Source organism: Mustela erminea, chromosome 8 (assembly GCF_009829155.1).
Source record: "Mustela erminea isolate mMusErm1 chromosome 8, mMusErm1.Pri, whole genome shotgun sequence".
In the NCBI taxonomy this organism is placed as follows: Eukaryota; Metazoa; Chordata; class Mammalia; order Carnivora; family Mustelidae; genus Mustela; species Mustela erminea.
The window spans coordinates 96,782,053-96,808,441 of NC_045621.1; the positions used below are offsets into that span (position 1 = coordinate 96,782,053).

The 26,389-nt window shown below is 37.3% G+C and overlaps 1 protein-coding gene across 9 annotated transcripts in view; it reads left to right on the forward strand.

The window, feature by feature from the left end:
- The window catches only part of NCKAP5 (NCK associated protein 5), a 970,240-nt gene that overhangs the window by 345,300 nt on the left and 598,551 nt on the right, over positions 1-26,389 (forward strand). For 8 of the 9 annotated variants that reach the window (XM_032354091.1, XM_032354099.1, XM_032354093.1 and 5 more), the window contains one exon: positions 1,804-1,877. In XM_032354091.1, coding sequence (XP_032209982.1) covers positions 1,804-1,877 — 74 coding nt within the window. Of the gene's footprint in view, positions 1-1,801; positions 1,878-15,412; positions 15,461-26,389 lie in introns of those variants that run through there. The other variant, XM_032354095.1, reaches the window with a different exon arrangement.

Below are 26,389 nucleotides of genomic sequence, written 5' to 3' on the forward strand. Positions count from 1 at the left end.
ATTATGCATTTGTTTCTAATTGGAAACAGTGTTTAAAAATGTTGATGGATGTATTTGAAAAGTAATGTCTTTGATAACTTTGAGGGTTCTTAGTCTTCTTTAAATTGTGATCAGGATACTCAGTACCATACATACAAACTATTATAATTTTCTGCATTAACAGATTTCTGCTTTCATTTTGATATGACTGACTAATGGTCTTTTTATATAATTAACTTGAAGAAGAATATGATTTAATAAGAATAAAACTCTTCAGCTAATTATCTGCAACAACTTTATACCATTAGAGAACAGCAGTTTTAGCTAGGTAAAGATATGGTGTGCTGTTTAGCCTAATTGAAATATTATAGAAAGTAAAAAAAAAAAAAAAGGTAAATGGGTCGATCCAGGTCTAGAAACTCAGGAAAGGACTTTTTCCAAAGTATCAGCTCAATTCTTACTGTGTGTTTTCCATGGTCCCCCATTATAAGGGATATACACTTTTAGGAGCAAGCAATTATATACAGCACTCAATCAAAACAAATCTATTTCAGAATGAATCAGTATTAATCAAATTTCCTGGTTTATCTCAAATCCATAAGAAACAAAACGATAACTTTCATGGGTACCTTTAACACTGAAACCATTGTACCCTAGTCCATCTAAGGCAGATGTACTAGAGACACAGGACTGTGGGCTAGATGTTCAAATAGAAAGTAGAAGAAGCATCGGGTTCAGGAGGAAATCAATCATGAAAAATTTTACACATTGTATTTTGCTCCATAATCAGCAACTGAAGCTGTTGCATATGAACCTCATTTGCAGAAATCACTAATTTTAAAAAATTGTATTTGATAACCTATGGACTTCTATAAATCTATGTTACAAGGTATTCCTTATGTTTCAGAAATGTTTCTTAAAAATACGGTTTGATTGGCAAAAATTTACACATTTAAAAAAATATACCTTGCTTTCATAGCTTCCTAGAAGCCAGGTTCTTTTTCTATAAGACAAAAACAAAAACAAAAACAAAAAACCCAAACCAAACCAAACAAAAAAACCCACAAACCCCCAAAACAAAGTAGACTATGTTTTTATATAAGGAAATACAGGAAAATGGACACATTTCATCCATGTAAACAATGTGCCCAGTGAATATATCAAGCATTTTATATAGTTCAAAAGTAGCATTTTTACTAGTAAGCAAATATTCTAAGATCACTGTAATCAAGACCTGTCTTGCCTATTTTATTCTTATTTTCTAAGGTCAGCAGCAACACTGGCTTGTTTGCTTTCTTGCTTATTTATTTATCAATTTACCCCCCTATTTATTTATTTATTTTGAGAGAGAGAGCTCACAAGCATGAGGCGGGCTGGGCAGAGGGAGAGAGAGAATCCTCAAGGAGACTCCCTGCTGAGCACAGAGCCCTCCGTGGGGCTTGATCTCAGGATCCTGAGATCATGACCTGAGCCAAAATCAAGACTCAGCCACTTATGACTGAGCCATCCAGGAGCCCTTGGCTTGCTTATTTTTATATGGTAGAATATACTGACCACAGTGTAGATAACTAGGAAATGTAGCTTTCTTCTGTGAATCAGAGGGTTTTCATGCTGACTCTATAGAACTTCCGGTTCTCTGTTTATAGAATGATCCAAGGACATCTCCAAGGAACTCTGCGTATTCGTTACAGATACCCTGATTCCTAGAACTGAGAGGGACCAGGGATTATCTTGTCAAAAGTCTTTCCTGTAAAGATAGGTAGTCTGAATTCTGGCGACGATTGTAATGAGGCTTTATTTGTCTTTGTGTGTCTGCATATGCAGGAATACATGGACTCCAATAAATACATTGAGCATCTTCTAACTCAGCTCGAGGAACAACACAGAAATCTATGGAGGTGAGTGAAATGCATGCCTAGAACTCAGAGCAGCCTTGATTATCTTCTGTGTTGATCACCGAGGCAGGGAGGGGAGTCGGCATACTTTCTCTTCTTGCCCTTAGTGTCAAAACACCTTTGGAAGCAAGTCACCAGAGGCTCCTTAGGAACTTGTATTCCTTTAATCAAAGTAAAGCAACAGTGCCAGGAGTTGTCCTTGAGTCAAGGGCCTGCTCAGAGCCAGGAGGATGGTGGAAATCATGACACTTTGTCAAGGTCAAGAAATTAATTTGTCCAAAGCCACATAACTTTCATTGTGGAAACTAGAATCCAATTCTCTGACCCTTGCCTGCTTAAAGATTAAGACTTTTATGTAATTGAAAAGTTGAATACAGCTGCTTAAAATGTCTGCTTCTCTTCATATCAACGGAGAATATTTTAAGAACGCTGTTCTATAGGCCTCTCGTGTTTCATTTTTCGTTCTGTGTGGTGAGTTCTGATGCTCATTGAAGAAAGGTATGGGAGAACATTGGTGAAGGTAATCTGGATAAAGAGGTTAATATCATAAAAGGCGTATTCTCAAGTGTCTCGTTCCCTCAGGCCTCTCAGGAATTGAGGCTGATTGAAAGGATTGCGTTGTTATTTTCTAGATTGTTAGGGCCCTGGTGCTCATGCTCTGTGTCCATGCTCCAATGGGATCTGCTATTCCTTTTCCTAAATTACTATAGCTCCTGTTATTTGGAACAACTATGCTAGGGTTTAATTACATGATGGCTCACATTGTACCAGAATTGTTTAATGTAATTAGCTTTGTCTCCCCAGGGTCAGTAAGCCCCTGAAGGCCATGATTTCTTAATTCTTGGCAGCATGGAGGAGAGTACTCTCCATGTACCCAGACAGGGTGGGTAAAGCTTTGCTCACCCTGTGGCTTTCTTGCCAACCTTATCCCAATGTATCACCATCAGTCTCTGTACCGGGCTAGGCTGCCCCTTTTTCAGGCATCTTTTTTTTTTTTTTTTAATTTTTTTTTTTTAAGATTTTATTTATTTGACAGAGAGAGAAAGAGAGAGAGAGAGATCACAAGTAGGCAGAGAGAGAGAGAGGGAAGTAGGCTCCCTGCTGAGCAGAGAGCCCAACGTGGGGCTCCATCCCAGGACCCTGGGATGATGACCAGAGCTGAAGGCAGAGGCTTTAATCCACTGAGCCATCCAGGTGCCCCTTCAGGCATCTTATAACAAATCCTAATAACCCTGAAATCTGTCCTCTCTGAAGGATTGTAGTTCTTAGTCTTAGTGCCTAATAATTTCATTTGTTTTGTCCTTTGTATTAGTTTCCCTGCTAAAGAACAGATCTGTGCCTATAGTAGTAGACTCTCTATTTCTCTGTATGGAAAAAGTAGGGTATAACAAAAGTAAATAATTTTTAAGTCTGCTTCCTGCTAGCAGACATACAAGTTAATTTTATATACCTCTGTGTGATACTGTTAGATGTGTTTTTGAGAGCTATAAATGGTGTTGGTAAAGTTTTCTTTTGTAAACCAGTGTATTTTATTAATGAAGACAGCAACAATTTATGTATAGTTATGTATCTTTCAGGTTATATTTCGCATAGATCTCCTCCAAGGTGCAAAATGTTATTTAAATGAATTATATAATTTACCTCCAACTCTTTATATAGAATATTTGGTTTTCCCTATCTTTTGAGAGAAAAAGTACATACAAAAAATGATGAATACCATCTGATGAAAGAAATTAGACTTTAATTTGGTCAGTAAGCATGTCTTATATACATCATTGGGGAGGAGTAGAGTTCCATGGGTCTTTGAACCAAAAAAACCTGCATGGAAAAGAATGTTTTCCTTCTTTGATAAGGTAGCTAATAAAAATCTTTTGGTCTTCTTGGATTGGATTAAATGAAAATATAATTTCAGGCATAGACTTAACCTAACATAAAGTAAGAGCTCAGAGCTTTGTGTGCTATCACTTCTATTTTCCTTCAGAAATAGAATTATTGCTGCTGAAGAAGCAAAGGCTTATACATAGTGGCAGAGGATCTAATAAAAAATCTTCATTTGAATAACAATAAAGGGCAATAATGACATTTGAATAGTCAGAAAAACTATCAGGGAGAAGACGGAAATGGGTCTTATTGAAAAGAAAATGAAAATCAATAATAGCAAATTTATACACTATTTATTGAATCATGAAATTATCCTTGATTATATTTTATAAACAGATCTTGGCTGACTTGAAGTGGTAGACTTTTTGATGGTTAGTACAATGTCATAACTGCAATTCTAGCCAAATTACTTTTGGGTGAAAGCTATGCCAGTGAGCCTACAGTGAGCAGTGTGGGGAAATTCTTACTGGTTATGATTAAATTTTTAAAGTACTTTCTTGAATTAGGGACAATCTATGATGTGTAGAGGCTTATAGGAATAGCATTTCATGTACTCAAGCACAATTGGATTGTCTGAAGTTAAATAAACGTCCCCATAAGACAGTATAAACTTTTTTTCTGATTTGTATTATGCCTTTGATTTGTAGTTGCTACAATTTTCATGGAGTGGGCTATTATCATTGCTACTGAGCTTAACTGATGGTCTTTCATTTATATTTCAACCTACATATAACTTAGATAAATCCTGAATACTTAGATTTCTAAAAATAATTTTATTCAGCATTAATTTATGGCTACCATGTTTGAGGATTGATCAAATGCATGATAGACACATGGCATACTATTGCTACTTGCTTAATAATGAAAGACTGGGACCAATGAAGATTTGTTATAAGATTAGATACAAAAAATAAGTCTTTCCTTTTTTTCATGGAGGTGGCTACTACTCTTTAATAGGTTGTAGTTGTATCTTATAACATAAACATCTGCAGTGACACAAATACATTGTCCTAATTATACTCTTAGAATAACTGGTTATTTTGGTGCCTTGTTTAGTATTCTACTGAAATAGACCTATAATCTTTCTCTGGTTTTCAAATTGCAAAGGAATTTGAAGTTCAAATATAGCTATCTAGCAATGAGCAGTCATTTAGCTCAAAAAAGACTTTTTGACACCAACAGAAAACTCTCATGTGAATTCATCTGAATAGGTAGAGTCAGAATCTTTAAAACCTAGTGTAGTAGGACTTGAGCACAAGTCTGGGTGGGTCTTCTTTGCTCAGTATCTCCCTGTTTGATGAAAAAGAAACATTCCCAGTAACAACTAGTTTACTAGTAGTTGTTGAAATGGGAGGCTAAATTTCTGTATGTTCATATGTTTTAATGTGTATAGTTAAGAATAGGAGAAAAAGGTTTATACCTAATGCTTTTTATATCATCTGCTACCATTTCTGATTTGGCTAAATATATCTGACTGACAAGAGAGATTGTAAAAAAACAGCTACTGAAAAATCTTTCTTCTAACATTTGATAGAAATTTTTATCCATTCACGGCTTTGGATTAAGAGTTTAGAACAAACACAAGCAGTTGGAAGATACACACTGAATTCATGAATATTTATGGTGTTAATGACTCTTCCATATCACATGTGAAATTAAGTGTGAAAAATGGAAGTGGCATAATACTATAGAAATGGAAAGAAGTCTGTGAGTTTTGGAGCCTTGGACTCTTGGCCTGGCCTCCCCAAACTGGCCACAGGGATATCATCTCTGGAATGAGTTTCCTTTTCTGTAAAAAGAAGGTATCAGTAAAGCTAGTATTTAAGTTTCCTGAACACTGGGATTATTTGAAACCCATGATGGTTAAGATAAAACATTTCTATAACATGTACAAATACATGTTTAATCTTATTTTTCTCTAATTATGCATCTGGATCATTTTGTAGTATTTAATGCATGTATCATAGAAAGCTTCCAAGAACATAAGTAGAAACCACTAAAATAGCAAAGATACTTAACAGCTGGCTAATAACTCAACCAGACAATATCCAAGTGTTCATTTCAGATTTTCATAGCTTGAATTGGAGACAGTGTTATTGATAGGCTGTACATAAAGAATAAGGTCTACATGGCCAAAATTAAATGACAAGATCTACTGAATACATAGTGCCAACTACTAGCCCACAAATCCCAGATCAGAGTCCCATTTGAAAAAGCTAGGGATTTCAGTCAAGGCACTATTGACATTTGGGGCCAGACCATTCTTTACCTTGGGGGATGGGAATAAGGTTGTTTTGTGCATTTTAGGTTGTTTAACATTATCTTACCCACCACATTCCAGTACCAAACCCTTTGTTGGGACAACCAAAAATGTCTCCAGACATTTTCCACATGTTCCCCAGAAGTCAGAATCCTCTTTCCTCTCTGCTGAAGACAGTAATCTAAATGATCCATGAGCATTTTCTTAAGCACATTCCAAGAAAAATGAATACCCTGGGCAGCTGTTACAGATTTTTTTTTTTTTTTCCAAATCAGTTACCCTGTGGTCAAATTTGAGATATTCTAGGAAACCCCAACTTTTAAAATGTTTGAATTCTAGCCTACCTCTCCATCTATTTGTGATTTCTCTCTGTCAAATAAATAAATAAAATCTTAAAAAAAAAAGAGAGAAAATGTTTGAATTCTAGAACTTCACGGAGTCATTTAAATGGCTAACATGTGCTATGAATATCAAATATGGGATATAAAATAAAACTTTGACTTCTTAAAAAAAATCCCATCTTTCTTGCAGCATCTAGTCTGACTAAAGTTCCAAAGAGTGCATTTTGAGAAATAGTGATCTCTCCAGTTCAATAATGGAATATACAAAAACGTGGTTGTAACTATTTCTTCTCTCTTCCTTTACCTCACTGGTACTAGGGTGGGTACTATAATTAAAGATCAGCTAATAGTTAGGAATCCAGGTTTTTAGTAAAAGGGGAATGTAAACATAGGAAAAGACAATTTCTAGTTCAGCACCATTTTCCTGAGTGGCAGTCTAAACCTCAGTAACAAATTCCAAGTATCTGAACAACTATTGATTACAAGCTATGTTGGCCCGAGTAAAGCATTTAACGTCTTCTTCCTCAAGGGGAAAAGTGATGGTTTCCTACAACCTCAAAGAGAATAAGATGCCTAATTAAAAACCATGGATAGGTCCTTGTTGATATAAGAGCCCCTAAGGCCTACCCCTTACAACAGTAAAGTTATAATTTTAGTGTATCCAAACTTCAAGAAGCCAGTGTTGAATTATAATTGACATACAATGTTACTAGTCTCAGGTATACAACATAGTGTTTCAACAAATCTGTACATTGCAAAAGGCTCACCACCATAAGGATAGTTACCACTGGTCACCACACATTATTACAATGTTAATGACTATAATCCCTATGCTGTATTTATATACCCTGACTTAGATAGTTTATAAATGAACTTTGTACCTCTTGATCCCTTTAACCTTTTCACCCATCTCCCATCCCTTCTGACAGTCACCATCTTGTTCTCTGCAGGAGGCTGTTTCCAGACTGTTTCGTTTGCTTCATTTTTTAGATTCTACACAGTAGTAAAATTATATGGTATTCATTTTCCTCTGACTTCTCAGTTAGCATACTGCCCTCTAGGTTCACCCATGTTTGGAACAAATGGCAAGATTTCATTATTTTTCTGTGGCTAAATAATATTTCATAGTGTATCTGTGTATGTGTATGTGTGTTTATGTGTCTGTGTAAAATCATATATTATTTATCAATGGACACTTAGGGAAGCTTCCATATTTACTGTTATAAATAATGCTGCAATAAACATAGGGGTGCATATATCTTTTTAAGTTAGCATTTTTGTTTTCCTTGGGTAAATGAAATTCCAGTACCCAATAGTAGAATTACTGGATCATATGGTATTTCTACTTTTAATTGTTTTGAGGAACCTCTATACTGTTTTCCACTGTTTGTACCAGTTTATATTCCTACCAACAGTTTACAAGGGTTTCCATTTCCCCACATTTTCACCAAAATTTGTTATTTCCTTTTGGTTTTAGCTGTTCTGACAGGCATAAGGTGATATCTCATTATGGTTTTGATTTGCATTTCCTTGATGATGAGTGATGCAGAGCATTTTCTCATGTGTCTGTTGGCCATCTATATGTCTTCTTTGGAAAAATTTCCATTTAGATTCTCTGCCTATGTTTAATCAAATTATTTGTTGTTTTTTTTTATGTTGAATTGTGTAAGTATTTTTAAAGTATATTTTGGATATTAACCCAGTATCTTATATATCATTTGCAAATATCTTCTATTCAGTGGGTCATTCTTTGTTTTGTGGATGGTTCCTTTGTGGTACAACAGCTTTGTACTTTGGTCAACTCCCAGTAGTTGATTTTTCTTTTGTTCCCCTTGCAGGAAGAGGCATAATCATAAAAATGTTGCTAAGAATGGTGTCCAAGAGACTACTGCCTATGTTTTCTTAGGAGAGTTTTATGACTTCAGGTCTCAGATTTAGGTCCTCAAACCATTTTGAGTTTATTTTTGTGTATGGTGTAAGAAAGTGGTTCACTTTCATTCTTTTGCCTGTAGCTGTCCAGTTTTTCCAACATCATTTATTGAAGAGATTGTATACTCTTGCCGTCTTTGTCATAGATTAATTGACCATAAATACATGGGTTTACTTCTGAGATCTCTATCCTCTTCCATTGATCCATCTGTCTGCTTTGTGCCAGTACCATATTTTTTTGATTACTACAACTCTATAGTGTATCTTGAAATCTGAGAGTGGGCTACTTCCAGCTTTGTCATTTCTGAAGATTGCTTTGGCGATTCGGGGTATTTTTGTGCTTCCAAAATTCTTTAAAATAGACTTTTGCATTCTGGCTTATCTGTGATTCTTATTCTAAGGAAAGAGGTAAGGGGAAAAATGGACAAAAATATTTTATTTCCATGATTCAAAATGCTGCTTATCTAAGAGTGAACAATGAAATGAAATGATCCACCTTGCAAATATTCATGTTTTCCATAATTTCAATATATTTACACATTTTGGCGGCAGATGGGGGGGCGTGGGCAGAAGTAATTGCCACGACTGCCTAAAATTCATCTCAGTTCTAATCAGAAGTAATTGCCACGACTGCCTAAAATTCATCTCAGTTCTAATCTCGGTTTCAATAAAATGTGAGTGATATTAAAACTGCTTACAGAGAGGTTGGATGCCCTTACTCTGTCTATCCCTGGGAAAAGAAAAGTCGTTTCTTCGTGCGTTATCTAGAAATCTTCTTAGAGTTGTAAAATAGAATTAAGAAGCAGAAGCACATATGCCCTGAGAAAATTCAAGCCCAGGGCTCCTGAAGACTTACCCTCTATGTATCTCGGATTTTCGAATCAAATTATCCAGCCATCTTAAGAATTAGCACATCTCTACCCTCATGGGGTTAATTTATGTAGACTAAGGAGATGCCAAGTATTAAACAGGTTGCTTTTGCTGTAATCATAGACTTCCACTGGGAGATCTTAATTGGCTACAAGTAAGACTGCTCTGCATGAATTCTTAATGGTGGACACCAAATAAAATAAGAACTGTGATTTGTTTTCTAAATCCCTTCAGGAGAAAAAGAGGCTATCTCTGGGGAATAGAATGTGTAGCAAACAGAGAGAGCTCAGTGCTCTGTAATAGCAATAAACACTCTGAAAGCAAACCTCATACTAATGCCAACTCAATAAGAGCACATGGTCTCCCAGCTCTGCACCTCTGTCTCACTCTGCCGGGGTCAGAGGAGATGGGGGCTAGCACGCTTTACATCATCTTCCCCTCCTCTCAACCCTTGGGCTGGATTTCTAAATCATAGCTGGATTCTAGGGCAAGTGTAAGCACAAGGGCCACCCTGGAAACCCATCAATGTCACTTCTCAATTACCCACCAGGGGTTGTTTGAGAGATGCAGACAGTCTCAAAACCCCTGCCGAGATAAGAGTGTTGCCTCTAAGTCATGCCCTCTGCCCAGCATAAGGGAGAATAAATCAGAGCTCTGGAAACTGGGTATTGCCACATGCTTCAACAGTTAGGTCATCCCTGGACCGTGTGCAGGGGGGCTGGTGGGCTGATCCGTATTCCAGAGGATGCTTACTGTAGCCTGATGCTGCTGCTTTAGAGGAACAAGGAAGCATTTAGGTGTCTTAGAGCTCTGAATCCCTGGGTGGAGTGGCATGCTTGTCTTTAAGGTGACTTTTGTTCAGTAGCAGGAAGGTCTAACTGAACTAAGCCCAGAAATTTTATCTGGATTGACAGAACTGGAAGATCTCTCGGGTTTGTAATCAACCTTGTACCTGAGGATTCATCCATATGATAGTTTATTCAGGGGACGTATGGATTCTGCATGTCTAACTACTTAGGGAGATGCCTGCTATTTGAACTCAGGTCTTCTGGGTCGAGGAGGCATCAACAATGCCAGAGTAAAACTCTACATTCATTTTATATACGTGATCTCCCCTTTAAAATCAAATTCATCCACCCTTTAAATTAAAGGATAATGCTAACCCAAAGGTATATTTAGGTCCTGACCTAATAAATACTTTAAATAGGCTCTCTAAAACCTTATGGGTCTCATCCCTTTCTCTTCACTCCAAATGGTGTTTGAAAAAAAAAAAAATTCACTTATATTTGTAAAAATCCTTCTGTGGGACTAGTTGGAGGAATCTATAAAACAAGTTTTAGGAGACTGTACTTCAGAAATCCAGATGACTCTTGAGGAGGGGCAGATCTGAAGGCCTGAGGGCAAAGGAAGAATCAGTTTCTGAATCAATGTGATTTGAACTGCCTCTAAGACTTTTGAGTATAACTGTATGTAAGATGATGAGAAATTCAGCTCGGGAGCTTTTTATAGTTAATAAAGCACAGCATAGATGAAGGCATTAGATCAACCTACAAAGATATACAATTGCCCCCTAAGATAACTGGGGATGCATCCCTACTTTAAAGATGGATTTATTATTGCTGCCGTGGGAAGCTTGAGTTGAATCATGTTGTACAAGCAGGTCCCTGGATGCCTTGAAAATAATTATACTTCTCGCTTAAACAGGCTTATGTCCTTCAAGAAAATCCCCCCAAATATTTTAATGTCAATCAGATTTTGGGGTCATCCAGAGATATTTACCCCTATTTAATCTGAAAACATTGGGCTTCAAACACATTTGCTGTTTTTAGGTCCATGCTTATCTTAATAGGATGACCAGGAAACTAATATGATTTATTTATCTGAAATTAAAATAAAGAGCCTCAAGCGAGAGACATTTTGTAGATTTATTTAGAGTAATAAAGATCCCAAATATTCCCTACTAAGTTGAAAGTAGAAAAACTCCAGCAGGCAACAATATAAATGACCCATTCAATACAAACACATGTGTCAAGGCTGAAGTATACCCACAGTAAGAAATGATAAAGTGCCTTTTTCTGCAGAAGGAAGGCTGAAATGCATAATTTACCCTGACCTTCTATTTAATTTTAGTTTTAATGGAAAAAAATCACTAACTTGTTAGTGTTTGAGCATACTTGTGTTTTTGTTTGTTTATTTTTTAAGAAATTGATTATTAGGATATAAACTCTATGTATTTCTATATGGGCAACTCTGGAGTTGAAATGGGTGATTTTTTTTTCTTTTTCTTTTTCATTTGCTTACCGCCTCCCCCATTCTTTTTGGCCTTCTGTATTTATTTTTTAAAATATTTATTTATTTGAGGGAAACAGAGAGAGAGTGAGAGAGAGAGAGAGAGAAGAGCGCAGAAGGTGAAGACAGAGGGAGAGAGAGAATCTCTAGCAGATTCCATGCTCAGCACGGAGCCCTATGCAGGCTCTATCTTAGGACTCTGCAATCATGACCTGAGCTGAAATCGAGAGCTGACCTCTTAACCAACTGAGCCACCCAGGTGCCCCTTGACCTTCTGTATTTAGAGGCCTGGCAGCAAGCAGGAAGTTCTAGTACCCCACCTCTACCTTCCAATTCTGAGGAAAAGAGTCTGTCTGTGCCTCTTTGAAAAGAGGAAATACAAACTGTATTTTTTTTTTTTCCTCTTAGAGGTTGGAACTATAGCACATTGAATACTTTTGAATTACAAATTAGACCTCATACATAAACCAACAAAGAGCTGAGGATGGAAATGTACCCTGGAATCAAAGAATCAGGAATAGGTTGAAATTGTTAAGTAGTTGGTAGAAGCATACTCTTGGTATCTCAGGGCAGAGAGAACATCTAAGATGAAAGCATCTGTCACAGGGTTGGTCAAGGTTGGCCACCTCTTGCTGGTTTCATGGCCCAGGAGCCCTCTGGAGATTGCTTTTTGGGAACCTGACTGATTTGATGCTCTAGCGTTCACTCTTTACTAAATGCTCACTGAATAAGTATTGTACATTTACACTCTGTGGAGATAATCCTAGATTTTCACTGGCTGTCACCATGCGCCTGAGAAAGAAAGACCATTTCAGCTCTCAATTCTCCATTACTTCATTAACCCAGTTTTACTAGAAGGGTGATCCCTCACTTAGACCCTAGGGATGTTCTGGTTTTTATTCCCGCCCAGTCCAATTAAGAAAGACAATGCTTCAGTAGAATATTCTAGACATGGAACACCCTGAATGACCACTGTACTGGTTCCACTCAGGTAGTACTCATTCACACATGCTTATTGTCTCACATTCTCGTGAGGGCCAGTCATATTCCTAGGGTCTGTGACCTGTAGAACCAGGTCTTCTCCTTCCTCCTGTCTCTCATAGCACTTAACTTAAGACTTAACACTTCAAACATGAAGCTTCATTTACATCAAAACCAAAGGGACCGTTGGAGGTGTTGTAGTCAGCTCTGTAACTTAGCGACTTAGCCCATTATCGACAGTCACATTGCTTTTCTAGCCATGGAAGGGATTAGTGATGATTTAAGAAGAGAAATTACTAAGGGCTTATGTGTTCATTAGGGATGAGCTCAGCTCTGTTTCTAAGTCCAGGTAAGAAAAAAAGTCAAGAAGTCTACTAAAATGTCATCTGGATCTATGGTGTACAAAGGTTAAAGCGGGCACACATTTTAAAGACAGATACTCTTGGAAAGTTAAAGAAGGGGACACAGTAGATGGGAATGCATTGTTAGTGATAGATATTGGGAAGGGCGCTTGCTTCACTAGACATTTATTGTATGCTTCTTTCAAGATTCAATCATACTGTAAGAAGTTTTAAGTTATGTTATGCCTGTGTGATGGGTGCACAGCCTGGGAAGGGCTCTAAATTAGTATTTCTGCCCTCAATTTTACTCCCTTTAGCTACCAACCGCATCTTGAGCTGCAGATGACCTTATCAATAGAAGCAATGGAAGAATGTCTTGTCATTTTGAAAAAAGAATTAAGAGACCAGGATGGGTTTAAAAAAAAAAAAATCCATGATAAAAATCAATACCTGAAATAACAAGCATTTATTTCTTTTCCACCTTGTGTAAAATGAGTTATAGAAAAATGTTTAGACTCATTGAGTCACTTTTAGAAACAGAATCAGAACTTGATCTGCAAGGCTAGAAATGGGGTGTTTGCAGAGAAGGTTGTTAAGCATTTCATTAGGATAGACAGACCCTTTTGAAGTCAGAGTGGAGTTCAGCATAAGTAAGAGTGACATAGGCTGCCTGACCAAGGGTGAATCTGCAAAGGATTCATGGCAGGGAGAACGGTGGGGGGAAATAAGGGAAGGTACCAAAAGAGAACAACCGACAACTGCTTTGGATAATGTAATTAAAAATAAAGGGCATGCTCTGTTCCAAAATATGACTGAGGCCTACTCTTGCTGGGGCTGGCATTTGGGGACTCAGCAGTACAATCAGGGTCTCTGTTCAGATGGTTTGCTGACTGTGCTGTACTATTAGCACATTCCTGGTTCGTTGCTTGCAGTGTGCTGTTTAGGTCTTGATGCTACCCCTTGCTGTGTAGTCCTGGGATGGTCATTTAGGCATTTGGGGCCCGGGTTTCCCATTGGTATGACAAAGGGTAAAATAAGTGATTTCAGTGGGCCTTTCTTAAAAATCCAAAATCTGTATTTCTTACCCATTACCCTGGCCAACTGAAAGGCTAGGAGATGAGGTTGGGAGAGAAGCGAAGATGCATAGAATTGCTGAGGGCAAAGTGACCGTTTTTCTTCCTGAAAGCAGGCTGCAAATGATTTTTATGGACCTTCTTTTCTTTCAGCTCTAATTCTTGGGCTGCGTTTTGGCATAGAAGCTTCCAAAGGTAATAAAACAGCATGCTGGCAGACCCAGGGCACCAGAGCAGGGTCAGAGTCTGTGACCACTTTCAAAAGGTTTTTCAGGAAATTGTCCTGTTGAATAATGTTTGAGTTTCCACAGAGGCTATGAGCACAGCATGGTATTAAAAAAAGTCAATTGTGCAATATTAAAATTTTTAAAAAAAGCAACTCTGGGGTTATGGTCCCTATTAAGAGAAATTGAGTTGTCTTATGATGTCTCTTCAGTATTCCCTGGAGATTCACAGACTCACTGGCTCACTGAAAGCCAGAATGTGTATTTACCTGGATTTATTCATTTGTACTGTCTAATTGATTTTTCCTGTATCTCTGCTTTGGAAATGAAGATATAAATGGGGCCAGTTACAGAAAGTCACTCTAAAAGAGAAATTCTTTGGATCAGATACACAATTTAGGACGTCAGCCTTTGGGACCATTTGTTACCAAGATGATGTAATTTAAAATGTACCCAAAGTCACATCTATCCAAAACTATTTCTCCCATTGGACTGCTGAGAATTCTCATGCTTGAAATAAAGGAAATTGGGCATCCAGAAAATCACCCCTGAAATCTGTACTTGCTACCTGATGAGCATCCAAACATTACTCTCCTGGTTCTTCATAGAATCTCACCAAGGATTCGATTGCCATATTAGATACCTGTGGAAATCAGAGTCCTGGAAGTTTTTTAGTGAAGTCAAGCATATTTATTTCCTTACTATTTTCTATTGAGTTGTAATTGACCTACAACCTTATATTAGTTTCAAGTGTGAAACAGAGTGATTTGATACTTTTATACATTATGACGTGATCATTAAAGTAGGTCTACTTATTATCTGTCACCATACAAAGTTATTAGAATATTACTGACTTTATTCCTCAAGCTGAACATTACTTTCCATGACTTATTTCATAACTGAAAGTTTGTACCACCTGTTCGCTTCCACCAACTTCATCTTTACCTTGAAGCCTTCGCCCTTCTGGTGAACACCAGTTTGTTTTCTGTATTTGTGAGTGTGAGTGTGAGTGTGTTTTCTGTTTTGGCTTATTCATTTGTTTTGTTTTGTTTCATTTTCAGATTCTATGGTAAGTGAGATTATATGGTATATGGCTGTTTCCATCTGACTTATTTCACTTAGCGTAATGCTCTTTAGGTCCAGCCATGTTGTCACCAGTGGCAAGGCCTCATTCTTTTTTGTGGTTAAGTAATATTCCATAGTGAATATATATGAATATATAGCTAATGTATCCATTCATCCATCAGTAAACCCTTAGGTTGCCTCCATATCTTGGCTATTGTAACTAATGCTTCAGTGAACATAGGGATAAATAAATCTTTTCAAGCCAATGTTTTCATTTTCTTCAGATAGATACCCAGAAGTTGAATGGGAAGGAGAAAGTGCTATTGGAAATGGTATGGTATAAATCTAAATACTTCTAAATCTAGCCACACATGTCTCTACCGACCCTGACCTCCTTTTTACTGATCATTCCTGTTACACACACTCTCCCTTGTTGTTCATGTCTCCATTTCAGACAAGTTGCACCCATCCTTCAAAGTACAGCTTAGGTCTTCTTCACCTATAACTCCTCATGTGGATTCCTTAGGCTGCCTGGGCTCCATTTTTGTTTCTAACTGCCCCCCCACCCCTTAACTTGGGACTATACCACCCATGTACACATAATGATTTACATCTTATAAAAACTCCAGAGTTATTTCATGTACAAATATTTCCAGCACCTGGCTTTCCACTTCTGTTATTTATTAAATGGCGAATAGCTTAGGTTGAACATAGTAAGTATTCAGCTAACACATACTAACGGATTCTCTTGAACAGAGCAATTAGAATTCCTGTGTGGTATTCTTTCTGCACTGTATCAAGAATATTTATTTCAGATGTCATTTGAGAACCTTACCAACCAGTGAATGTTCAGAAGACCAGTGACTAGAATGGTATGTCGTGAAAAATAAATTAATCTTGGTGGAAGGAATTAGCGATGCTGACAAACAGAAAACTAAGAGGTAGACCTATAATTTTTTGAAAACTCCAGTGAGTTATCTTATGGAGAAAGGATTCACCACATCCTGAGATAATCATGAGAACAGAACTGGTTACCTAGCTGTTGAAGTGAGAATCTGAGAATTGGCAACTCAGCACTAGAAGGGAATGTTCTGACACTTTGAGCCTCTAATGGGGAAGAAGATGTTCTTGAGATGGTGAGCTCTGTACCACAGCAGGCGTCAAAGGAGATGCTGGGGGACCATCCTTTTGATGTTATACAGAGTAGATTCTTCTGCACTGGACAGAAGGAGGCCAGCCACCCCTTCATGCCTGTAACTCATCGTCTGTCCCTCATGTTCTACTTGTAAAGAATATTTCCTCTTCTGTGTACAATCCCTTCTAAAAAGCTGAAGACCCATTTCCATTTTTGGCCTCAGTGTTCACTTTTCCAAAAGAAAGTGATGTAGGTTCTTTCTTGGCTCCTCGTACAACTCACTTTTCAGACCCCAATTAATCATGGCCACCTGCTGGACTTATTCTAGGTTGTCAATTTTCCTCTTAACATGTGGGACTTTAATATAAACATAACATATTTTATTATGACCAGATTACAAGTCTAGTTTCAGTCATCCTTTGAGAGAGGGTTGTTATTCTAACTTTATGATTCCCCCCGCCCCGTGGTACTAATTGTTAATAACCTTTAGGCAAAATACCTAAAATTCCAGTATTGCATCATGCATATCCAATTACTCTTTTGCCGACTCAAAGAATATAAATCATTACTTCAAGAAAGGGCAAAGAGTGTTTTAAATTTAGAAAATCCATTCTCTTTTCCTTCACTGTTCCTTTATTCCCTGATTCTTTTAAATTACCATGTCCTGCTTCACATTTTCATTTTTCCAATGCCAAGGCTTTATTTATGGTTAAGAGGTCAGAGCAAAATTAATAATTACAAGTAAATTAGGTCATTCCTGACCTTGGTGGAACTTTTATTGGCCAATTACTCTGGCCTTCAGATGACAGAAGGAAGTAAGTTTCAGATCATCACTGAAATGAACAATTATTAATTTAACAGTTAAAAATCCCAAGGTTGAGTAAGGATTATCAGGGGGGATAATGCTAGAAACAAGAAACAAAGCTCATGGGAAAGTATTTATTGAGAGTACATTAAAGTAAATGGAACTACCAGTTTTTTTTTTTTTTATACTGGAGACGGAGATTAAAGCGGAGTGCTGTAGATGTTTCTCATGGTCTGGATTTAGATTTTTCTAGTTTCACCCATATTATGACAGTGGTATGTGCATTTCACCCAAATCTCTGACAGATTTATTTCTGGCCCATTTACTGTGTTAGTAAGCAAGTTTATTTTTTTGGCTCAACGCTAAGCCATTGTTAGAGAAGTTCCATTTCCAGGCAGTTTTAAAGTAGAACCATTATCTTCCTCCTCATAATGTTAAAGTTAATATTTGAAAACCATTTTCAAGTTTGGATAACAGTTGAAAAATGATTGTGTGAAGTTTGCATTCATCTTTGTCACAATGGTAAAGATTTTGCAATAAATACCGTGTTGATTATTTTTCCTGTCAAATGGCTGCTAGACATTAGAGTAAATTAATTAGCTGAGACTGTTGTCCGACGTGGATATCCCGATATTATCAAAGAAGAAGGCATGAGCTGAGATTGGGTAAAGGCAAAAGCTGATTCACTTGTCAAGTGAGAACATTTGGAAAGGGTCAGTTAGGGTGGCCTGGGAAAAAAAATCATTTTGAAAACAAGATAGGTATATATTACACTGGATTTCACATTTATGAGCCAAGGGATCTTCTTTTTTCCTAAGGAACATGCAGTTCAATTCATTTTATAATGGGCTGGAAGTGGAAGTGTTCTAGATGTAGGGATACTATATGGCCACCCTATAATGCAGTGAGAAGGGATATTTGAATAGCTGTGTGGATGTTTGCATGTCTTAATGGGAAAACCACAAAAAGGTCAGAGGTTCAAAATGTCTGGAAGGTTTCCTGCTTTTCATTTTGAGCAAAACAGAGACGAAAGTGTGGATAAATCCTTAGGAAAACTTTCTCATGGAGTTTCCAAGACCTGCTTCTTCATGTAAAGTTGGAATGTAAAAATACCCTATATACTTCTGTTTGGGAACAAGATGCTTGAGACATAGTTGACTTGCTGAATATATTGTCAAAGATGGGTTTCTTGAATGTCCATCTTCTATTCACAAACCTGGTACTTTCGCATGGCATCCAAAATACTGGAGGTTTGTACAAATGGAAGCAAAATTTGTGGAGGATATCCTGTCCCTTTGCCATCTCCGTCTTTGATGGAGCTGGCAAGCAGGGCATCTTTGATATGAACTTCAAACATTCACAACATGACCCAAACATGACATTTTTTCTTATTAACTATGATGGGCCTGTCATTAATTTATACAAGCCACTTAACATCTGTTTGTATTTCTAACCTCTCCCACCTCTTGTTGGGTAATAAGTTCCATAAATTTAATCCCTACTTTGTGGAATAGAACTTCCATTTATTTGGCTTAAACACACACCAGCTTCAAGTGGTGACCTCTCTATTAGACATTTGAGGGTTTAATGAATAATTCCATTTCACACTATGCGTATTACTTTGAACCTTATAGATACGTCCCTTTGTTTCTGACACAGAATGCTCACAGAAAAACCACAAGAGTAACTTCGGAATCATGTTTGTTTTCTTGACTCTTTTATCTTTTAAAGCAACAAACACATTCAGTGTTATGATAGGAATTCGAGTCTTGAGTCTGCCACTCTGTAACCACAGGTAAGTCATTTGGCCACTGGACTTTCATCTGTAAAGCAGGAATCTGAGCTAAAATTTCTTCTCAGCTCTATGACTTTTTGAATTTGTGACTATATAGAAAAACACAGAGCTTGCACTGAATGATTTCTGAAACAAAATTCAAATCAAATAGCCATTTAAAAATTTTAATATTTGGAGGAAGGAATAACGGAAAAGTTTGTAAATATAGATACATTGAGGAATGAGACCTTGTAAAATGTGCCACTGAACTCGGCAGTAGAAAAACAAATCTCCTTTTTCCTTTTTTAAACATACTGCCCCTCTGCCCACTCCAAATGGTCTCTACATGGTCCATATTTTCATAGCTATACATGATATTCCATTATTTTGGTATTCAGTACACCATCCAACTTTTTATTCCTCTTCTTTTAAAAATCTCAGTTACAGGGGCATCTCCTCTGAAAAGCAGCTCCTGATTCTTTGCTCCAAATGGGATGCTCCATCTTCTGTAGTCCCACAAAATCTGGCATGTGAATGCAGTGCAGAACTTTTTTCATTCTGATTTATGTCACACATGGGTGAATAACTTCTCTGGCTCGCCCTTTAACTAGTTAGGTGCTGGAAGAGGAAATCATGTCAGTTCATCTCTTCAGCTGGTACCTAATGGGCCAGGATTGTCTGAATGCACATGGATGCAAGGTCATCATGGGTCATCAAGGGTAGTTAGTCATGCTTCATGGATTCAGAGCAATCACCCTTGCCAGAGCTGACCACTCCCAGCCAGAGCTGGGAGTTCTGATAGAAATGAAATTGCCATCAGTCTGCCACTTGCTTCACATTTATATAGGAAAGGAGCTCTCTGACTGCATTTCCTGGACATGGATTCTTGGTTCATTTCCTCTTCGTTCCCATTTCTCCTCTTGCATTATTGCCTTTGCTTTTGCTAGTCAGAGTCTTCTACTTCCACTCTCCTTTTCAGCCTGATGGAAGTCTTGTAAACCACACCTTAGAAAGGATTCCATTCATATAATGCATTCCCCAAATATGCATACTGTAGAATAGCCTTACTCGGCATCCTCTACTTACCATGTCCATACATGTTCACACCCTATATTCATTTTCTGGCCCTCATACTTCTTAAGACCTACTATCAGTTTTTGGTGTCTTTGTCCCCCTGTTCCACTAGCTTCTGTGACACTGAATCATTACCCCGCTAATGGCTTGTCTCCTGCCTCCTGGATCAATATATGTTGAAGACATATATTGATATGTCTTCATATGTTGAAGACCTAGCATTTTGATTTCTTTCATTTGATTTTTTTTTTTTTTTTTTTTATCCCTCCAGACTACTTCTCATAGGCATCCCTGCTGGGCCCAAGTCAGCATTTCTAAGACAGCTCTCCTCTGTTTTGGCTCTGAAGAGCAGTGTGGCAAGGGCCAACCTTGGAATAAAGCACCAGTAACACTTTATGGCAGTACTCTTCGAAGCTCTTTACAAATATTTAGCTCATTTGGTCCTCACAATTCTAAGGTTTAGTATTCTCATTTTACAGATGAGGAATGTGAAGCACAGACGATTAGCTAGTCTGGCCCAAGGTTTGCATCCTTAATCATTAAACATTCAATGAGTTGTTAATAAATATTTCTAGCTCTATCCCATATAGACACGTAGTAGAGTTGCAACTCCAGCTCCCTTGGAGTTGGAGGGGTCATGTGACTCATTATGACCAATGAGTTGCTAGCAAAAGTAACAGTCCAAGTTGAAGCATTTAATTATGGATGTGCCACCCTCCAATGGGCTCTTTTGTTCTGGCATGGCAGCCATCAGTGCTCAACCTGATGATTTATTATAAAGCTAGAATCGTAGAATGACTGCACAAAAGGCCTTTGGCCAAACATGTAGTGGGAAGAAGAAATAAGGTTTCATTTCAAGCCAGGGATATCTGGGGATTGTTTGTTACCATGGTATGACCTAACCTATCCTGACTTCATATACAGGCTAAAATAGTATAAAGGCAGAACAGATTCTCTCTAGGGCCAGGAATATATTTCCTAAAAATTAATAATTTATTATGGTTCTGTTTTACTTCAATCCCTGTGTGTCAGTCTCAGCTTCAGTTGTTTCCTTTATCTTATGTCCAGCATATTCCCAGAATATGTCTCAAAATTCTATTTCTTTCATAAGAAAGTCTGGGACCTGTTCATAATATTTCTTTGAATTTTCTATTATTCCTCAAATGGTAGTTACACAATTTTAAAATTTTACAGGGCATTTAAAAATTTTGGTAAGTGTTGTATTCATTATTCATTGTAAGTGTCAATTCATGAAAATAAATATATTGAAAAAAATCCATGTTTACATTTTGGGAAAATAATGTAATCTAGAAAGCACAAAAGACAGGAGGAAACTGTATAAACAACTATAATTATCTTTGTAAAGAAAGTTATAGTGGATATACATTCATTAGGAATGCTGTATTTTAATAATCTGGGAGTCATCTTAGCTGTAGTTATTACTGGCTATAAAAAGTTAATTTAGGTTTAATTTTTAAAAGTTAATTAGTTACAATGACTCCTATTCTTATTATTAAAAAAGGAATGTCACTAACATTCCTCAGGAACGTAAGCACTGTAGAACAACTTGTACTAGAAACTTGAGGGCTCATTAGAGTTTATAACATGTACTTAATTAGCATAGTTGTTTCAAAATACAGCTCAAAATTATAACCCTTAGTAGTTTTTTTAAGTATATGTATTCATGTTGATAGTAGCTTGTAAGGGGCAATAATATCTAGGGCAGGGAGTAGTAAACATTTTTTGTTAAGGGCCAGAAAGGAAATATTTTTGGCTCTCCTGGCTGTATCCTTATGGTCCCTGTCCCAGCCACCCAAATCTTTAACTGGGACTCAAAAGCAGCCTCAGGTAATGTATAAGTGAGTGGGTGTGACTGTGTTCTAATAAAGCTTTACTTAGGAAAATAGGCAAGATTTCACCTGTGGGTGCCGGTTCCCACAGGTGAAATCTTGATCTAGAGTGAATTTTTAAACTTTCTTGTGTTTTACAAACCCCCTCCATACCAACTCCTGAATAAATAAAGAAGGAATGCAGGTCATTACAAATTTGATCTTGTGTTTCCATGTCCTTCTAAGTCACGCTTAGAGATGTTCCACTAAGCTCCACAGGCACCAAAAACTTCCCCCAGGCTGGTGGCTAGCAGGCTGGGAAGTGGGTGAGGAAACCTCACAGCCAGCTTTATGTTCTCTCTCTGAGTCCCTTGTGTGATCCTAAATATCATGCAAGCCCAATCCCCTCCGCCCCCATAAAGCAAGCAGGAATGGCATTGAGTTTCTTTCAATAATCATATTCTTTTGTGATTCTATGATGAGAAACATTAAAAAAACCAAGTCCACAAATCATCAAGTAAAATTAAGAGGATTAATAAGATCCTTGTAAAATTATTTTAGCATCTAGTGAGAAAGATACTATATTATTAACTTCCTGTTAGAGTTCCTCTCAAAAATATGTGTATATTATTTTCATAGGATTACATTCTATAAGTTGTTGGAAAACCGCAGAAACTATCCCCATGCTAGGGTAGAGGAGTGGATAATGGATTTCCTACATGCAAGTCAGGATGAAACATATTCCACCATCCCTCTTAGACAACCATTTCAGACGTGTGGATGCTTCTCTGAGCACTGATTTGGTGGGTCTAAGGCAGCCGAAATACGCATGTCGGTGAACGAGGACAGTTCCCTCTCTTCCTTGCCTGTACATTGTGACTCTGCTAATAGGTTGCTCAGTATAAAGGGAGGTTTTCTAATAAAAGTAATGTATGGGATTATAGATACATATACACACATTATATCCATATATAAATGCATACCTGTGTGTGTGTGTGTGTGTGTGTACGTACTAAAATATGAAATACAGTGATTTCGGGAGCCAGCTTAAACACAGGATCTGAATACAAACAAAAAATGCAGAAAATAAGCTGTTAAAAATTGAAGCCATGCAGTTTTTAAAAAATTTTCTCACAGACCATAAACTTGACTTTAGGAATCTGGCACAGTATCTGATAGAATAGCTGCTTAATAAATGATGGTTGAATGAAAGCCTGGAGTAGTGAAAGGCCATTCATCTTTAAGTTTAAAAATGGAATGATTGAGAGAGTATGGGTATGTATTTATTTGCTCTGTTTACAAGCCCCGGGAGAATCACCAGGCACTACTTAAATGCGCTGCATTTTTACATTTTATTAATGATGATAATGCTATCCTAGAACAAGGGTCTGCTCGGTAGTGAGTGAAAGAGTGTGGGAAGTCCAGTGGAACCTTGTTTGGAGTGGCTGGCCTTAATTCAGCCCTGGCCACAGAGGCTTCATAATTAAAGAAACTTGGTTTCTCTGATTAAGGCTGGCTGTGAATAAAACAGAAATTCAGTATTAAGCTAGTAAAAATGAGTATAATAGTCATTAATTTGGGATAATCCCCAAATTAAGAAGCCATATAGTGTTAGTTATATGAGAGCTTAATTTTAGAAAGAAATTCCTTGTTAAAAAAATGATTGTTCAACCCTAGTAATTTAAAAATCAGCAGACATTTATTCAGTGCTACTATAAAGTATAGAAACTTCCCATGAAAGATTACAAAATGGTTTATGAGCCAACCTGAAAGACATGACAAGTCATAATATAAGGCTAAAAAGGAATAGATGGGTTGGGGGGCGCCTGGGTGGCTCAGTCATTTAAACATCTGGCTTACGTTCAGGTCATGATCCTGGGGGTCCTGGGCTTGAGACCCCCGTAGGGTTCCCTGCTCAGTGGGGAGTCTGCTGTTCTCACCCCCTCTCCCTCTGCCCACACACCACTGCCCACCACCCCCCCCAGGGCCCCAGTTTCTGCTCTGTCTCGCTCATGTGCTCTATCGCTCTCAAATAATAAAATCTTAAACATCGAAAAAAGAATAGATGGAAGCAAAGATAAGTAAGAGAGCTTTTCAGCACCAACTTAAAATGATGCCGTGAGTGTGTTTTCATATTGTTAGAAGTGTACTTTCAGAGTAAACTCCACAACGTGAGAATGAGAATTCTCCCTCAAATGGTAAATACAAATGAGGTTCTATTGGGTGTCGACAGATTTTCCTTCAGGGAGTTTTTTACAAATCTTCACCAGCAATATATGAAAGTGTGTGTTCATGCACAGTCTCACCAACAGCGTGATTTTTTTCAATGTCTACATTTCCTAGCATCTGATAGATGAGAAACTGCATCTCAGTGTGGCTGTAATTTGCAGTTCTCTAGTATGAGTGAAACCAAACAACCTCCCATATGCTCCGAGGCCACTTTCGCATCATTTTGTGAATTGTCTGTCCATGACTTTTGCTAAATTTTTTATTAATATTTCCCCTTTACTTTAGGAGATTTTTGCATATTAGGGTTATTGGCCTTTGTTTATGATTTATAACAAACATTTTCTTTTGGCATGTCCATGGTCATTTGATTGTGTATGTGTGTGTGTGTGTGTGTGTGTGTGTGTGTGCATTGTTATGTGTGATAGGCAGAAGAATATGGCCCCCAAAGATGCCCATGCCCTAATTCCCAGAATCTGTAAATATATTACCTTACATGGCAAAAAGTACTTTGCAGTTATGATTAAATTAAGTGCCCTCAGAGGGAGAGTATATTTCTGGATTATTCAGGAGTGCCTTTCAAAACTAAGCATCATTCTTGGCTATAGTGAGAGGGAAATACGGTTGGAAAAAAAGGTCACATACCTGCAGCAGTGCTGGCTTCACAGAATGAGGAAAGGGCTATGAGCCAAGGGCTATGGATGGCATCTGAGAAGCTAGAACAGGCAAGGGAAGAGAGTCTCCTCTAGAGCCTCTGGAAACTAATGCAGCGCTCCCTACACCTTGACTTGAAACAAGTGAGACCAGTTGGAATTCTACCAAAAACTAGAAGGTAGTAACAGCATTGTTTTAAGCCATTGCCCTTGTGATAATTTGTTATAACAGTCATTAGAAAACAAATATAACTTGATTTTTAGAAAAATTTTAGATAATCAAATTTATTGATGCTTTACTGTACCTGTTGTTGAGTCATAGTTACGTAAGCATTTCTTTCACTTGGGTGATAGAGAAGTTTCCCGTTTTTGCCTCTCTTGTATGGCCTCGTTTTACACATAGATTCTGAATCTATTTGGAGTTTATGCTCTGTGTGGTTTGAAGTGTGAATTCAGTGTTCTTTTTGGCCAAATGGCCAATGAGTTGTGCAACATTCTTTGTTTAAAAAGCCCATTGTTGACCCAGTGACTTGAAATGCTGGTCTTTATTAATCATATATTTCTACATGTTCTTGGGGGTCTCCCTGGACATCATCCTCTGTTCCTGTTCTGTTTCTCTGTCCATCCAGCAGCACCACACTATTTTTATTATAGGAGGTATATAGTATGTTTACCCCACGGTAAACTATTTTTCTTGTTAAAGCTTTTCTTAATGGTGATTCTTACAAAACTTTTTCATAAGAACTCAAGTAGGAACTTGTCCAGCTCCAAAAAAAAAAAAAAAAAAAAACTTATTGGTATTTTTATTGGAATTGTGTTAATTTTACAAAATCACTTAGAGAGAAGTGACATTTTTATAATATTGAGTCATCCTATCATAGTCGAGTGAAGGCTGCCTTCTATATTTTCAAGTCCAGTTTTGTGATTTTGAGGAGTTTTAAAGCTTTCCTCATACGGATTTTATACATTTTGTCTTATGATTTCCCTAAATATTTTATCTTCTTTGTTGGTAATATAAATGAGTTTTTCTTTATAACAGTCTATCCCTCTAACAGGTTATTATTAGTATAAAAGATGGTGATTGATTTATATATTTTCATTTCAGTGAACCTGAATTGTTATTGTTTGAATTAATGTTATCACCGAGTCGCATTTTTTTTTTCAGGCATACTACTGTCATCTAAAAATAGAGTTTTTATTTGCTATTTTCTAATTCTCAGCCTCTATTTATCGTCTATTACTGCATTGACTACACGACACTGTCAAATAGTAGGAACAGTGGGCATCTGTGCCTTGTTTGTGATTTTACTAGAAATACCTCAAGTATTTCTCTGTTAAGTGAGGTGCTGGTGTTCAGACAAAGGATATGTGTTTATGTGTGTGTGTGTGTCTGCGTGTGCATCTGTATGTGTCTGTATTATCTTGTACATCGATTCCTATCTTTCTCAGTTTCTATCCCTCACCTCAGGGAGAGTGTTGAATTTTGTCAAGGCTTTTAAAATATCTGTGCAGAGACTCACACATTTATTCTCCTTAGATTTAGCAATGTGGTATATTATATTAACTAATTATTATTGAGCCAAATGCAAGTGGCTTTCAGTCATGGTATATATTTTTTAATGTAGTATTACATTGTCTTGCTTATATTTATTTAGCATTTTTGCATCGATATATAGTGACATTGGTGTATAATACTTTTTAATTGTTTTTTTTTAAGATTTTATTTATTTATTTGACAGACAGAGATTACAAGTAGGCAGAGAGG